General features: G+C 40.9%; 1 protein-coding gene across 2 annotated transcripts in view; it reads left to right on the top strand.

Moving 5' to 3' along the window:
* Positions 1-16,720, top strand: part of MYLK (myosin light chain kinase) — a 2,381,262-nt gene that overhangs the window by 2,039,380 nt on the left and 325,162 nt on the right. For both annotated transcript variants that reach the window (XM_044074915.1, XM_044074916.1), the window contains exons 23-24: positions 5,978-6,010; positions 6,112-6,199. In XM_044074915.1, coding sequence (XP_043930850.1) covers positions 5,978-6,010; positions 6,112-6,199 — 121 coding nt within the window. The remainder of the gene's footprint in view (positions 1-5,977; positions 6,011-6,111; positions 6,200-16,720) is intronic.

Raw genomic sequence — 16,720 nt, 5'->3', positions numbered from 1 at the left:
CACAACACCTGCAACACATAGACCACACAGTCAGAGTGTCAAGCAGTCACAGCCCTTAAGGCCAAACACAATGCCAGACACACTAGCCATTGGTGACTCCATAGTCAGACACACTGACGTCCCACTCACCAGACTGAGTAAGGAGAAGGTCACAGTAAGCTGCCTGTCGGGTGCTAGAATCCGCCACATAACACATGCACTCAGGTCTCTCAACAGCAGGTACAAGTACGACTCAATCATTGTCCACGCTGGTGTTAACGACCTGAGACATACCTCCTTGGACTACATGAAAAGAGACATAGAGGAGCTCTCTGATTATGTAGCCCAAGCAGGTATGACCCTGACCTTGAGCAGTATCCTACCTTCACCAAGAATGATGCCATAATACAGAGATAAGATGATCAGCTTTAACAATTGGCTTAAACGCTGGTGTCATTCAAAGGGGATCCAATGTCTGTCTGCCTGGGATGACATGCTGGACAAGCCACGCTGCTTCGCAAGGGACGGCTTGCACTTGTCACCCCTGAGATTCCGGATTTTGGCAAAGGCTCTTGCCACCCCCATAGTGCCTTTTTTAGGCAAGGCTCAAATTCTAAACCTACCACCCTAGAACAAAACAAAGAAAAAACTAAGGGTAATGCTGCTCAATGCCAGAAGTCTCAACCTCAAGATGCACGCACGAGGCCCTTCTCAGTATGGAGAACATCGATGTCTGTGCTGTGACAGAAACCTGGTTCAAGGCTCCTGAGAGCACCCCAGCACTATCAGGTTTTACCTCATATCATGCGTTCCGCCCCAAAACCCGGACAATACCAAGAAAGGAGGAGGGGTATCCATATTCATCAAGGACACCCACACCTCAAGATTGGTGGCATCGCACGATGCATCGGAAACCATCCAGGTGCAATTAACCATAGGCAAGACTGCTCTGCAATTTGTAGCATGTTACAGGCCATCCTCGCAAACTCAGGAACCTCATATGGCCTTCCTGAAAACACTGCAGCGGATAAATGTATCTCCGAACACCATCATACTAGGTGACTTCAACTACCCTAATATAGACTGGGAACACTACTCAAGCCCAAACACTCTAGCCCAAAAGTTCCTGGAATTCATAAACTCAAATGCCATGGAACAACTAGTCACCATCCCCCAAGAGGAGAGAACATACTTGATCTCATCATCACGAACATGGGAGCACAATGTTCAACGCCAGAAGTATACCCCTCACTGGTGAGATCTGATCACAAACTAATCTCGCTGGAGGTCCTCATCCCGCCCCCACCTGAAATGAAAAAGACCACAGTAAAGAACTTCTGGAAAGCCGACTTCACACTTCTAAAGACTAGTGTGGTCTCCTTTAAGGCCCCTGAGCCGGCGGTTAACATTACTCAAACCGCTGAATCACTTACAAATGCCTTCTACCAGCACCTGCAGGGCTGCATGGATCAGGCAATCCTAAGCAAAACAAAGACTCTTTGTACCAAAGGCAAGCGTCCAGAATGGTGGACCCCAGCCATAAACAAACTCTACAACAAAAGGAGAAAGCTACTACAAGATAGAGCAAAATCCTTAAAAGGTAAGACACCGCTGATCACTATAAGTAAAAAGCTAAGAGCTCTCATAAAATCATCCAAAGCTAATTTTGAGAAAAAAATAGCTAAGGACTCTAAAGACAACCATAAGGCATTCTTTAGCTATGTCAGAAACCTAGGAGGAAACTCCCAGATATGCTCAGAATTAGTTCAAAATGATGTGAAGATTACTGATCCTACAGACATTGCCAACATACTGGCTGACAGGTTCAGTGCAAACTTCTCCCCTAAAGGAGAGATATCTATACCAAATGATTGTAGCCCCCAAACATCTCTAACGCCCAGGTGAGAACTGCTCTCTCCAAGGCAAAGAACACAGCATCCATGGGACCTGATGGTGTCCCCGGCTGTGTGCTCCATGAACTCAACGAGGAATTAAACCCACAGTTAGGACAGCTGTTTAATCTTAGTCTCACCTCTGGATATGTACCCAGGGAGTGGCGCACAGCGACTGTGGTCCCACTCCACAAAGGCGGTGCCTCCACCGACCCTGGAAATTACTGTCCCATTAGCTTGACAAGCCTTATCTGCAAAGCCATGGAGAGGATCATAATGGATCTCATAAATAAAGACATAGGGAATTTGCAGACTTTGGATCCAACCCAGTTTGGCTTTGTCAAAGGCAGATCATGCCTTTTAAACTTGGTTGACTTTCGAAACAGTCACCAAGGCCATTGGCGAGGAAAGGCAGTCCATACAGCCTACCTAGACCTGGCGAAGGCTTTCGATACAATACCTCACTCGGGTATCATTGAAAAACTCATCAACTTAAATGTAAACCCATACATTACAAGATGGGTTGCAAACTGGCTGAGTGACAGAACCCACAGGGTCAGAGTTGCTGGCGCCATGTCAGACTCAAAGCCTGTCACAAGTGGTGTCCCACAGGGCTCAGTCCTGGGCCCACTCTTGTTTGGCATCTACTTTTCTGAAGTACAAGCAAACACAGGAGGGTTATGGCTGACAAAGTTTGCAGATGACTGCAAACTGGGCCGTAGTTGAAAACACATCCGACACAGATATCCTTCAGAAGGGTCTCACAGAAATGGATAACTGGTGCCAGAGCCATGGCCTTAAGTTAAATGCCAAGAAATGCATAGTCATACCCTTCGGGAAAAATAAGGTTACCCCTAGCTACCATATAGGTGGCAATCCCTGAACACAGAAGAAGTTATTAGGGACCTGGGAACCCAGGTTGACAGTAGCCTTTCATTCGACACTCATATTGCTAAAGTAGTTAGGAAGACCTTCTACATTGCCCACCTTATCATGAAGGGATTCACATCTAGATCAAGGGAAGTCATAGTCTCCCTATACTCATCACTCATCAGACCAATGATCGAGTACAATGCCCCATTCGGAATGTATCTGACCCGACACTTGCAGCAGCTGGAGAGGCCACAAAAGTTCCTCACCAAAAGGATAAAGGGTCTCAAAAATCTGTCTTATGCTGCTCGACTGAAAGAACTCCAGTTATATTCAGTTGCCTACCGCTTGCTCAGAGGTGACCTATGCCTGACATACAAGGCCATGTCAAACCCAGATTTGATGAACATGCTTCATCTCAAAAAATCTAGATCCCTCAGAGCCACAAGGGCGGGAGACTTAAACCTCGACACGGTTATTAATAGGACGTGCTGGAGGGATAGATTCATCACCCAAAGACTCCCTATGCTGTGGAACAAAATCCCGGTTTATGTGAGGCAGAGCACCTCGCTGGCCTTGTTCAAGAGGAATCTTGACCAATGGATGGGAGATCGCAGATACACCCCAGGGGTTACCTCAGTGTCACTGCTCGACAGAGGCACAGCAAAATAATGGGCATAGTTTCTCCAAACTAAAGGGGTGGCGTAAGCCACAAAACTATGGGCTAGGCTTATAGATGCCCTCGGGCAGATAGCCTAGTATGAACCTATGAACCTATGGATGCATGAGAGTTATATTTCAAGACTGTAAGGTAGATATTCAAGATTAATCCTAGGAAAAGGGTGCCATCTAGTGGGCAAAGGGTATATTGCAACAGTAGCCTCTCTTGGGAGCTAGCAGGTCTAGGAATAAGAGGAAGGAAAACTGGAGTTATATAAAGAGGCTACAAGAGGAGAAGGTATGGAAGTAGGGAGAAAAGAAGGTTTTGGCTGATAGCTGTCCTGGCTAGGAAGTGTACATTAAAAACCTGGAGTATTTTAAACAATTTTATCTTTTATAGACAATATTATTAGAACATATACTTTCTTGTAGAGGTTTGGCTCTATTCCTTAGCTTAGGGAAGAGACAGCAGTTTTTATGTTAATATAAGGTTCTTGGTCTTAAATTTCTCAAACGCTAGGACAGGACAGGCAGGTTGGAGAGCTGGGTACATAAAGGGAGAGAGAAAACAAAGCGGTATAGTAAACAGTATGTTGGACGCACTTACTAAGTAAATAACAGTTAAAGATAATGAACATATAAACACATTAGCCAGGTAAAATTAGTTACTTTTCTGAATATACATATTAGCTAATTAAGTAAAAATGCCAGGTAGATTCAGTTATATAGTTTAAAAATACTCAGTGGTTTCTGAACAATTCCGTATATCCACAGCTATACAGTTCTAAAAACACAGCAGTAGAGAAACACTAAACAGCCATTTGCTTTTCAGGTGCTGATTATAGTTGCCCTAAATAGACTAGGAGATAGTACTATGTATGTATGACGCTGCTACAGTTTTAAGACACTAAAGCAGTCTAACTAGTTCAGCGTACAGCCACACAGAATTAAACACGCTCTGTAAAGCAGTTTTTTTTGGTAAAAATGTAACTAGTGCCACGTATTTGCAGTCTAGATTCAGTAATACACTAAAGCAATCTAATTCCGTGTATAGCCACACAGCATTAAACATGGTATGTATAGCAGCTGTTTTAGTTTGAATTTTAACAAAGTCCACATGTGTGCAATCCAGGTAAACAAATTCCACTTGTATGCAGTCTAGATAACAGAAGCGCTAATCTAACTTGGCGTTTTCTGTATAAAATAGGACCATTACAACTTTTTTAGTTTGCATTTAAACAAAATAACTAAAATGGGACCCTTGAGGAACTCAAGGCAAAATAAATTAATCTAATATAGCAGAGAACAGGAAAAACAGTGAGAGTAAATGGGCTGCATGGGATCAGTACCTGTAATCTCTACACAACAGTGAGTGAAGTTGTTTATTTAGGAACATTATTTCCACTGCACTTGGCAGTACATTAGAACATGCATTACTTGTGATTCTCATTTCTATAGTTGTGATGATTGATTGGAAATGTAGTATTTAGTATTACTTTAAATAGTATATCATGAATTTTGTTATTTTGAACCACCCCAAGAAGGAACTAGATAAGTTGTGGTGTTAGTATATTTAAATCAATGTCCATCTTTTATAGAATGGTCAACTCTTGGGGGATTGAGTACTGTACAGTATGTTAAAATTTTATGTTGTGTATGCCAACAAAATGTTTAATGAAAAAAATTGCTCTGACAAAAATGTTATCATATTCTAAGTTTCTCAACTTCATAAAGTATCTCTCAAAAATGTAAGTAAAAATGATAAGCACAACTTTTTTTTAATAGCCATAGTGCCTGCCTTTTGGTATGCATGATTTTTATCTGTTCAGAGTTATTATGTGTATGTTAATACATTGCATCTTCACCTTTGATACTGAAATCCAGAGAGCAGTGGCTGTTACCCAACAATAGACACTTAGATTCATGTTCTGGTGCTCGCATAATGTATAGTACTACAGTCCTAAGCTGACATCCTTTGGATGAAATGTGATATCCCATGTGCTTAATCTGATGGATATTGGCTGTGGATCTTGAAAATCCTTTAGCATTTATAGTGTATTATAACTGACTCTTGCAGTATGCCAAAAATGCAGCTCTGCTTTTGGTATTATAGGTACCTCATACATTTACTGGTAGTAGCGTAATAGGTTTATACTGCTTTATATGTTGTAGTACTTTTATAAGCTTTATATTTTATAGTACTTTTATAAGGGTAACTGTCATTCCTTTAATCACCCCCAAACTCCAATAAATCTGCTTTAGCCACTATAGTTTAAACAGGAGGAATACTCTGTCTTTGTCCCCTTTAGGAAACATTAGGAACCAGTTTTCTATTTTTAGGCTGATAATACCATATTAGGTCTCCTGTTTGTAAGTGCCATCATTTCAGTGGTCTCTAACCAGTTACAAATGAAATCAATTTAATATGATATTAACAATGGTCATCATGTATGCTGGCAGTGAAATTTGGGTGCTTAATAAGTAGTAAGTAAACTTAGATTATCATATCTAAAACATACAAACTAAAATGTATTTTACTTTCGTAGCTGATTTCTTTAAATGTTGTTTTATTTCAGAAACAAAAGATGAAGCAGAGCTTTCTGATGAAGGTAAGGCATTAATTGTTTTTCTACTACTTGAAATCATTAACCAAAAGCATTCAGTTAAAAATGTTGCTCTATTCAAATTTAAATCCTTCGCCCATTTACAGAAGATGGCGAGCCAGAGTACCGGGTTGTAACTGTCAATACCAGTCAGAAAGTGTCAGACTTCTATGACATTGAAGAAAAATTAGGAACGTAAGTATTGCACTTTCAAAGTAAGCACCATTTTCCTCTTAAGTCTTAAACTTTTAATTTGACTATAAGTTGGTGATGCCACGAACATTCATTCATATTTATACCTCCCTACTGTTTACTTAATAAATAAGCCATTCATGCTCAGAACCCATTAAGAAAGCCATGAAGGAGGTGAGTGAGTGACTAGTGACAATACTGACATATGTTAATTTTTTCATCTTGATTCAGACAAAACATCACAACTATAAAATAAACAGACACTGTCATATTCTCTTGAAGCTGCAAGTCGACAGCTGAAAACACTGATGCCCATAGCAGCAAACCCAGGAAGTGAGCACTGATATGGTTACTGCTGATAGACAGTACTTCCCTGCTCCCTCCAATGATCACAGTCCTACAAAACAAGCAATAACATGGGTCTAGCTGAGAGGTATTTTCATTGCTGCTTACTTTCTAGGTTTGAAGGGGTGCATATGTATAAAAATATCTGGTATAATATTAGGGAACAATACTAAAGAGTATTATAATGTTAGGTTCCTCATCTTCATGTGTCATACAAACAAGAGTCACGTACACGTGTTCCATTTAGTTATTTTCCTTTTTTCCAGTTATTGTTTCCTGTTCATTTCAGTTGGATTTGGAAGTTATGCTGTTTGTGTGAATAGGGTATTGAATGTGGTTTATATAGTTTCTAGTGTTTTTTATGAATAAGCTGTTACATGGATCATTGTCTACTATGATGTGATTTGTAACTTTTGCAAGAGTATAGTAGTTTAGAGAGATTTGTATTAGAATCTGTTTTTATTGTTAAGTTATGCTGTTAACTAGTTTTATCTTCTTTAACCATTTAAAATCATGCCCATTTTCACACAACTGCTTTTTACAACTAGGTTACGGTTCAATTTTTTTAATAATGTCGGATTTTGATACTGGGGGCTTGATTTAGATAGGAACGTTTTCAGGATGGTTTTAGTATTTATTTTTACTGTATTCAGTATTTAATTTCCTTTTATCCTTTTTCTTATTTGTGGTTGAAGTGCTGTACTAGAGTAGAAAATTTGGTAAGGTATATGGGATGGTAATAAATGGTTTGGAGCCACATAAGCTATAGATAAATAACAAATGTCTACACCCTGAAACATAGTAACATAATTATTCTAGCAATGGATGCTGATAGAGTGTGATAGAAACACTGATCTGGTACACAGGATAGATATTTTATCACCATCCTGCTCATATCACTATATATTACTACTGTATTTGTCTTATCAAGAGTTTATCACTACACTGTCTATGACATCAGTATTAGAAACTCTGACAAAACTAACTTTGCACACTGCATGCAAAAAAATAATCCCCCAGTCAACACTCCTATCACAATTAAATGCCTACAGTAAAGTTTGTTAAAATTAAATTGAAAAAAAAAATCAAAATTGATGAATAATAAAAAAAAATAATAGAATACAGCATCATTACCAGCAATTAACATTATTTTATCCAAACTAAGGTTAAACTAATTAACACTGAACTATAAAACTAACAAAACCATACTGTTCTCACCACAGTATTAAAACAACTACAAAAATAGCTGGCACTGCTTAAAAAAGCAATTGAAAAGAGTTTAGAACTAGAGTAGAAAATGTCTTTTGAAACACTTCATTCATAAGCAGCTGTGGAAATCTCCATTGACTTTAGCACATTGCAATTGGTGAAAAATAGTAATTAAAACATAAAAAATGAAAAAAAAAAAAACAGATAAAAGGTATATGTGTGTAGTCTAGCTTGTGTAATGAATGATGTATACTGCACTGTAGAATTGGAGAATTTGGTTGATCATTTTTAGGAAACTTATTTATTACACCTAGAGTACAAGTTTTTTCATTTATTGCATAACACCCCCCAATCTTCCATATTTATCACACCCCTTTAATAAGGTATGTTGTTAAGAGGCAAATGTTTGTGTGTATCTATCTGTCCACTTAAATATCAGAACATAAACAATTAAGCTATTCACAATTATTTTCAGGCTCATTTATACCTAATGTACAGACCTTCCTTGCCTGGGTATCTAGACTTATTTTAGGCCATCTTCCTACAGATCCCCAGCCTCTCTCGTCTTCTTGCCCAACTATCATGCATCTTCATGTATAGTTCTTCTATAGCTACTGTGCAGTGGAAACCTTCTGAGATAAGATTTGTGTGCGTTAGTAAGCTATTTTCAATCCTAGATATTGGCACTGACTATAGAAGTACATTCTGGGAATATAGTGATAGACAAGATGGTTAAACTGGATGCCTTGGCTCTGGGAAGGGAAATTTTCAAGTGCAGTTTTAAGCCCTGTTGTAACTAGGAGTACGTTCACCAGATTAATACTTTTTTTTTTTACCCCCTTAGGATATGTGTTTAAAAGGAAGCTGATATTCTTGATATTTATGGCTAAAGTTGAAATTTAAAGAAGCAAGACAAACTGTTATATTACCAAAGCACTAAAGAATGCAAAGTATTTTACTTGTTTGTGATAATGCCCACGAAAATGATTAAGCTTAATTATGCCAGTCTGACACGTATAGAATTAAGTACTTAAGTAAATAGTAAAATTCATATTGTGCCATTTTAGTCTAAAATGAATGTGTCAGGAAAGTACTAACGTGTTTATTGTTTATAGGACAATCAATAAGCTAAACATTGGTTTTATTATTATTTCAGCATCATTGGGAATATAAGAAACTTTATAGAAACATTCCTCTTACATAAAGTAGTAACTAATATGTATATAATGCATGTTGCAGTTTTAAATTATTAAAATATTTCTACTTGCACACAATGCAGTTTGATTTCAACCAAATTACTTTATATATTTGCACATGTGAATATCTGCAGTGAGATTCTAAAGATACTAAAAACAAGAGAGTTATATTTTTGTGGAACAACTTTGCAGTCCTATGTTTTGTATTTTAAAATTTAGATCAATAATATAAAGAGAAACATGAAGAAAAGTTTCTTCCTTTTTCAAAACTGGTTGTTTGCTAAGTACTTGGACTCAGTTTATTTGTTTATCCGTGTGTTATAGATATATATATATATATATATATATATACATACACACACACACACACACATATATACACAACACACATACATATATATGTAAATGTGTATGTGTAATGAATATTCACCAGTCAGTTTGTTCAAAACACAAAACATTGAACAAGCTTATTGGTGATTTAATATTAATTCCCACCAAAATCACTGAAAAAATTAATTGCAAAAGTAAACTGGGTCTATAGTAGTTCGTCGACCCTCATTCAACGATTCGCTGAATTTACCAAGGGCAAGTGTATACATGCCCTACAGCACAATGGACTGATAGCTACGCATATCGAACCCACCCAAGTGGGGGGCTTCACCCCCACACGCCCCCAACTATATATACCAACTCCAAGATCATACTACAGTGGAGAAAAGGGCAAAGTTGTGCTGTAGCTCAAACATTTACTTGCCCTCGGTAAATTCAGTGAGTCGCTGAAACGATTTTCGCTGAATGAGGGTCGATCTGGTTTTCACTGCAATTCCATTGCGACGAACTGATACAGACCCTGTAAATTAGTAGGTTACATTTGCAATTACCAAAAGTACAAAAAAACTTTTACATGGCTGCTCTCCTGGAATTTAAATTAAGTAACTCCAGGGTTGCACAACTGGAAGCAAAAAGGAAAACTCTTGAATTATGTTACTGTCAATCTGAAGTTCCATCATAATTCAATGAACTACACCAGCAGCAAATAAAACCACAATTTCAGCAGAGAACAAATGAATGCACTGATAAAGCCTATAAAATAAATCGGGTCTATATTATCGGATCGAAAGTTTCAAACACGGAATACCATATGGTCGACAACATATGTTCAAAGTTTGAAAATTTCGAATCATAAAAAAAAAAAAAACAGGAAAATTGTCATTAAGTGTTTTATGCACGGGGGCAAGGCCCCCTGCACCCCCCACACCCCTGCTACTTAAATATACCAACTCCAAGATCGCACTACTTTGAAGTAAAGGGAAGAATTGCCTATGGCGATCTCCGTTTGCACTTGCGATGTTTGCAATATTCGAACATTTGGTGTTGCCCAAATGGTATTCACATATTGCAATCGTCACTGTAATAATATAGACCCAAATAAATTACTGTCAGTAACGTAAATCCCAAAGTAGTACTGAGAAGGAATACACAGCAAGCTCCAATACCTGCACTGAAACAATAAAAATAAATGACCAAATGGCAGTGTAGCAAATCTGCTTTTAATAGACATGTCCACTGCCTGAACCGAGCCCCAAGTTATTTTGCATTAGCCTATTATTAGTCCCCCCTCCCTGGTCTGTGGATGTTTGCCTTTTGACTTCTGCATGTGTCTCAGTATTCTCCTGGAACTGGGCCCCTACTTTCCAACTTTGATTCCCTGTCCCTGTAACACATTCTTGACAACCCAGAACTGTGTGTCTTGTCAAATCATATATTTTTTCGTGCCATTTATCATTTTGTATGCATTTACTCCTTATTTCATGTATTCCTCATTGTCCATTTACACAGTTCATAGGTGTGTATTCAGCTAACGACAACTGGAGATCTTTTATGCCTATCTGTCTAACCCAAATTTGACCCACAAATTTGATTTATATTTGCGCTGATTTACTCACTGCCTCAGTCTTTCAGAGACATAAGTGCCAGATCAGGGTGAATTTCTGATTACCCATCCATTGGTCCAAGTTGCGCTTAAGTAGGGTTAGAGAGGAGCTCTACTTCACATGGATGGGGAGCCCATTCCTGAGAATGGGAATTCTCTGAGAAATATACCTGTCTCTCCAACATATACTATTTTTGTCACAAGTAAAATGTAGGTTTTTTTTTTTTTGTTCTAGTCATTCTGATGCTGTTTGTTTTGTGGATGTGTAAAAGGTTCATCAAAACAAGATTAGGTTCATAGGTTCATACTAGGCTATCTGCCCAGGGGCAATTATAAGCCTAGCCCGATTCTGTATGGCTTACGCCACCCCTTGATTTGAGTATACTGTGCCCTTTTTAAGGTTTAGTTTACTGTGCCTCTGTCCAATAGTGACACGGGAGTAATCCCTGGGACAAACCTACAATCCCCCATCCACCTATCGAGATTCTTCTTGAAGAGAATCAGTGAGGTGCTCTGCCTCACATGAACTGGAATTCTATTCCAGAGCGAAGGGAGCCTCTGGGTTATGAACCTGTCCCTCCAGCAAGTTTTATTTATTCTGTGCTGAGGTTCAAGTCCCTCGAGCGTGTGGCTCTAAGGGATTTAGATTTACTGAGGTGGAGCATGTCCATTAATTCTGGATTTGACATAGCTTTGTACGTCAGGCATAGATCGCCACGAAGTAGGCGGTATGCAACTGAGTAGAGCTGGAGTTTTTTTAACTGAGCAGCATATGGCATCTGTTTGAGACCCTTGATCCTCTTGGTGAGATACTTTTGGGGTCTTTCTAATTACTGCAGGTGTCGGGTAAGGTACATCCCAAAAGGGGCATTGTATTCTATGATGGGCCTGATGAGGGATGAATTAAGGGCACGATTACCTCTCTTGATCTAGATGTGAAACCCTTCGTGATGAGCTGGGCTATGTAGAAGGTCTTTCTAACCACTTTGGCAATGTGCTTTTCAAAGGAGAGATTGCTATCAACTTGGGTCGCCAGGTCTCTAATAACTTTCTCTGTACTTAATGGGTTTCCGGCTATGTGGTAATTTGTGGGCACATTGTTTTTGCCAAAGGGTATGACTATACATTTTTTGGCATTTAGCTTTAAACCATGGCGCTGGCACCAGTTATCTGTCTCTGTGAGACCTTTTTGAAGGATGTTTGTGTCAGCTGGAGAGTTGATTATGGCGCCCAGTTTGCAGTCGTCTGCGAACTTGGAGAGCCATAGTCCTCCCACGTTTGCCTGTACCTCGGAAAAGTATATACCGAAAAAGAGTGGTCCCAGGACAGAACCCTGTGGGATGCTACTTGTGACCAGTTTCGAGTCGGACATGGCTCCAGCAACTCTCACTCTGTGGGTTCTGTCTTTGAGCCAGTTTGCGACCCATCTTGTGACATAGGGGTTTATATTTAAGCTGGATAGCTTATCTATGATGCCCGAGTGGGGTATTGTGTCAAATGCCTTTGCAAGGTCCAGATAGGCTGTGTGGACTACCTTCCCTTCATCTATGGCTTTGGTGACTGTTTCGAAGAATTCAACCAGGTTCAAAAGGCAGGATCTGCCCTTGACAAAGCCAAACTGGGTAGGATCTTTGTTTATGAGCTCCATGATGATCCTCTCCATAGCCTTGCAGACTAAGCTAGTTAGGCTTATGGGGCGATAGTTTCCAGGGTCCGTAGAGGCTCCACCTTTGTGAAGTGGGACCACTGTTGCTGTACGCCATTCTGTGGGCACATATCCTGTAGTGAGGCTGAGATTGTATAGCTGTTTTATTTGAGGGATTAGTTCCTCTTGGAGTTCATGTAGGATGCAACCTGGGACGCCATCTGGTCCCATGGAAGCAGTGATGTTCTTCATTCCACATTGCTGCAGTCCTTACTATTGGGTAGTCCGCTGTCCAGTCGGCCCGAATACCAAAGTATATGGCTGACGTCGGTCAGGGCGCATTAGACTGACGTCAGTACGTCAGGGTACTAATGCGCATGACCGACGTCATATCCTCAGTCTTTTTTGCCGCATGGTCCGATGCAGAAGCAATTTTGCGAGTGCAGGTTGGCGTTCTGAAAGTTTCTGAAGTCAGAGTTTCAGACCGAATCAAAGTTGGCTAAGTACCCCGTTGGGAATATTTTGGTTTTTCTTGCCTCAGTATTTAACCGGATGTCAGAAAAAGTGAATAACTGTATTTCTTGTGGGAAACAGATACCTCATAGGGATTACCATACTTTGTGTATACCTTGTTTAGGGCCTGAGCACGACGTTGTTGGATGCCGCTCTTGTGCTAGGTTTAACAAACGCACTATTAAGAGAAGGTTAGACTGTGCCAGGTTAGTGTTTGGGAAGCGTTGTAATTATAAAATGCCGTCGGATGCTCCGGCCGGCTTCGGCTAAAAAACGCAAAGATAAAGCAGCAAAGCCCAGGGTTGAGGAACCGACAGTCCCAGACGTCGGTTCTTTGGAAGGCTCAGTGGAGCCGGAGGTTTTGCCAGGTGTCTCTTTGGAGTCTCAGGGAGAGACTTTACTGTTACAGGATGTATCCTCTCAGGAAGTAGGCCAGGCTGAGGGGGCTTCTCAGGTGGCTGTTCTTCCCTCTCTTCCTAAGGTGGTTAGAGCCTCCCCTTCAGTTTCCAAGGCTTCTTTGAGGGGCAGGCCAAGTTTAGCTTCTGTGGGGGCTTCTCCTAGTACTTCAGGATCTTTGCCTAAGAAACATATGCTTAAAATGGCAGAGGATTTGATTACTATGATTAGGGGTTCTATGCCCCCTCCTGATAAGAGGCCTAGGGTGGAACCTGAGTTTGAGAGTTTTGAGCAATGCTCGGAGGCTTCGGAGTCTTCGGCTGAAGACTTGCAGGAGTACCCTCCTTATTCTGATTCTGATGTGGATGATTCTACTCCTTCTGCTTCTCCTCCTGAGGATTTTTCTTTTTCAGAGACTCTGCATTCCATGAGGGAGCATTTTAAATGGGAAGGTCAAGATTTCTCTGATTCCAGGAAAAGGCTTAGGGAATTCTTGTTTTTACCCCAGCATAGGCCTTTAGCTATACCTCCTGTTTTGAATGTGGTGGAAGATGTGTTTGCAGAGGCTTCCCTGAATCCTGATTCTTTGCCTCCTGCCCCAGTTAAACCGGATAGGTATTATAGGGTGCCTGAAGCTCATAAGTATCTTTTAAGAGTCCTAGGGCAGACCCAGAAACTGTCTCTCAGGGGCCTAAAGGTGTAAAGGCCTCAGTTGTTAAAAATCCTGTCCCTCCTGATAAAGAGGCAAGGGCTTTGGATAGATGGGGAAAGAAAGTGTATACTTCTTCCACTTTAGCCATGAGGGCGTTGAATTGTCAGTTTCACATGTTAAAATATCAGAATTATCTTCTTTCACAGTTGAAATCTAAGGTGGATGCTCTGGCTGAAGGTATTGAGTGTAAAGAGTTGCAGGATCTAGTTCATGTGTCTGAACAGGTGGGTAAACATTCCTTGCAGTGTGGTTTTGATGCTGTGCAGGCCTCCTCCAGGGTGGCTGCCACTGGTTCTGTTCTTCGTAGGCACGCCTGGCTAAGAGATCAGAATTTAGCTGAGCATGTTAAGACAAGGATTTTGGATGCTCCTTTACAGTCTGATGTGTTGTTTGGTTCGCCTGTGGAAGCAGTTTTGAAGAAAATGGAGGACAAGGCTAAGTCTATACAAACTGTTAAAGATTTTTGCAGGTGCAGCCTCCAAAGTTTAGTAGAAATTGGCCTACTAAGGGATGGACTTATCCTGCTTATGATTCCCAGTCTAGGGGTAGGTCTAGACGTGGTAGGGGCAGAGCTCAGGGTTGTTTTTAGGCCTAGGACAGGGAGTTCCCCTGCTCAGACTTCTGGTGAGGGCAGGGGTCAGTCCTTTCGTAAGCAGACCCAATGACCTACCTTTTCAGCTGCCAGTACATTCTCGCCTGGCAGCACCTTTGGGAGGAAGGCTGTCTCTTCAAAGAAAATTGGGATTTAATTACCCAAGACAGATGGGTTCTGGATATTATTCACCACGGTTACAGGTTTTATTTCCATACCTTGCCTCCTTTCAAAGGCATGCGGACATTCCTCCTCTTCAAAGGACAGAGGCTCACAAGCAAATTTCTCTGTTGCTCCAAATAGGGGCCATTCAGTCAGTTCCTGTGCCGGAAAGGGGCCTAGGATTTTATTCTCGCCTGTTCCTGGTACCAAAGAAGGGGAACACGTGGAGACCAATTCTGGATTTATCTATACTCAACACTTATCTGGACATTCCCAAGTTCAAAATGTTGACGTTACAACAGCTTTTACCTCTGCTGGGCAAAGATCACTGGATGGTAACTTTAGATCTCAAGGAAGCTTACCTTCATGTGCCAATCAGACTAAGTTGCAGGAAGTATCTGCGTTTCGAGCTGGAAATTCTCATTATCAGTTCTCTGCATTGCCCTTTGGCTTATCTACTGCCCAGAGTATTCACAAAGGTTCTGGCTCCAGTGATAGCTTACTTCAGGCTAAAAGGAATCCAAATCTATCCTTACTTGGACGACTGCCTGATTCTGGCTCAAGAAAAGAAGATCTTCTACAGCATCTGGAATATGTCATAGCAGTGCTAAGATGCCTAGGGTATTCTGTGAACGAAATAAAGTCCAGTCTAGTACCCTCTCAAGACATGTGCTTTCTGGGTGTGAGACTGAATACAGCAGCCCAGATGGCCTTTTTACCCCGGACAAACAAAAGAATCTTTCCAGTTACTTCCATCATCTATCTCTTCAGTCCGGGCTGACTGCAAGGACAGTCCTTCAAGCCTTAGGGTTCATGGCATCTTGTATTCTGGTGCTTCCCAATGCCAAACTGCATATGAGGAAGCTACAATGGTATCTCAAAAATCTGTGGACACAGCACTGCCAGGATTTGGACACTGTCATTCAAATAATACCTTGCATTCAAAAGGAATTTTTGTGGTGGGCTCAGGAATGTCACCTAAACAAGGGACTCTCTGTGACCCGGCCAGAGGCAAGTCAGATTCTAACGAAAGATGCCTCAGATATTGCTTGGGGAGCTCATCTAAATGGAAAGTGGATACAAGACAAGTGGCCTGTCAGACTACAGCATCTGCATATCAACATGAAAGAGATGTTAGCAGTTCAGTTTGCATTAATTGCTTTCAAGGAGTTACTTCTTCCAGGGCAGGTGTTGATTCTAACAGACAACACAACTGTCATGTGGTACATCAACAAACAAGGGGGAACACATTCGTACCCATTGTGCAGACAAGCAATGATTTTATGGGAGACTGCGCTCAGTCTGCAACTAACTCCTCAGGCAAGGTTTCTGCCGGGAGCACAGAACTCCTTAGCAGATGTATTAAGCAGACAAATCATGGATCCCCACGAGTGGAAACTGGATCTTCATGTATTTCAAAAATTGACAGTGTCATGGGGAACTCCAGACATAGATCTGTTCGCTTCTCCACTAAACCACCAGCTGCCAAAGTTTTGCACAAAGGGATTTCATCACACAGCTTGGAAAGTGGATGCTCTTTCTTTCAGTTGGAAAAATCTTCATGTGTATGCCTTTCCACCTCTGCCTCTTCTTCCAAAGGTGCTTCTAAAGGTCAGACAAGACAAGCCAAGGATGATTTTAATAGCTCCAGATTGGCCTCGGCAGCACTGGTACCCATTACTGAGGAGTCTGGTAAGGAAGCCTCCATGGCCTTTACCCTTGATTCCACACCTGTTGTCTCAGAGGGACGGTCATCTGCTCAATGTCAAGCTTCACTCTCTGCATCTAACAGCCTGGCATATTCTGTTTTGAAAGACAGCA

This window comes from Protopterus annectens, chromosome 6.part0, assembly GCF_019279795.1.
Source record: "Protopterus annectens isolate FY-2018-M chromosome 6.part0, PAN1.0, whole genome shotgun sequence".
NCBI classification, from domain to species: domain Eukaryota; kingdom Metazoa; phylum Chordata; order Ceratodontiformes; family Protopteridae; genus Protopterus; species Protopterus annectens.
The sequence above is the reverse complement of the archived record's forward strand: the minus strand, read 5'-3'. Positions and strand labels throughout refer to the sequence as shown.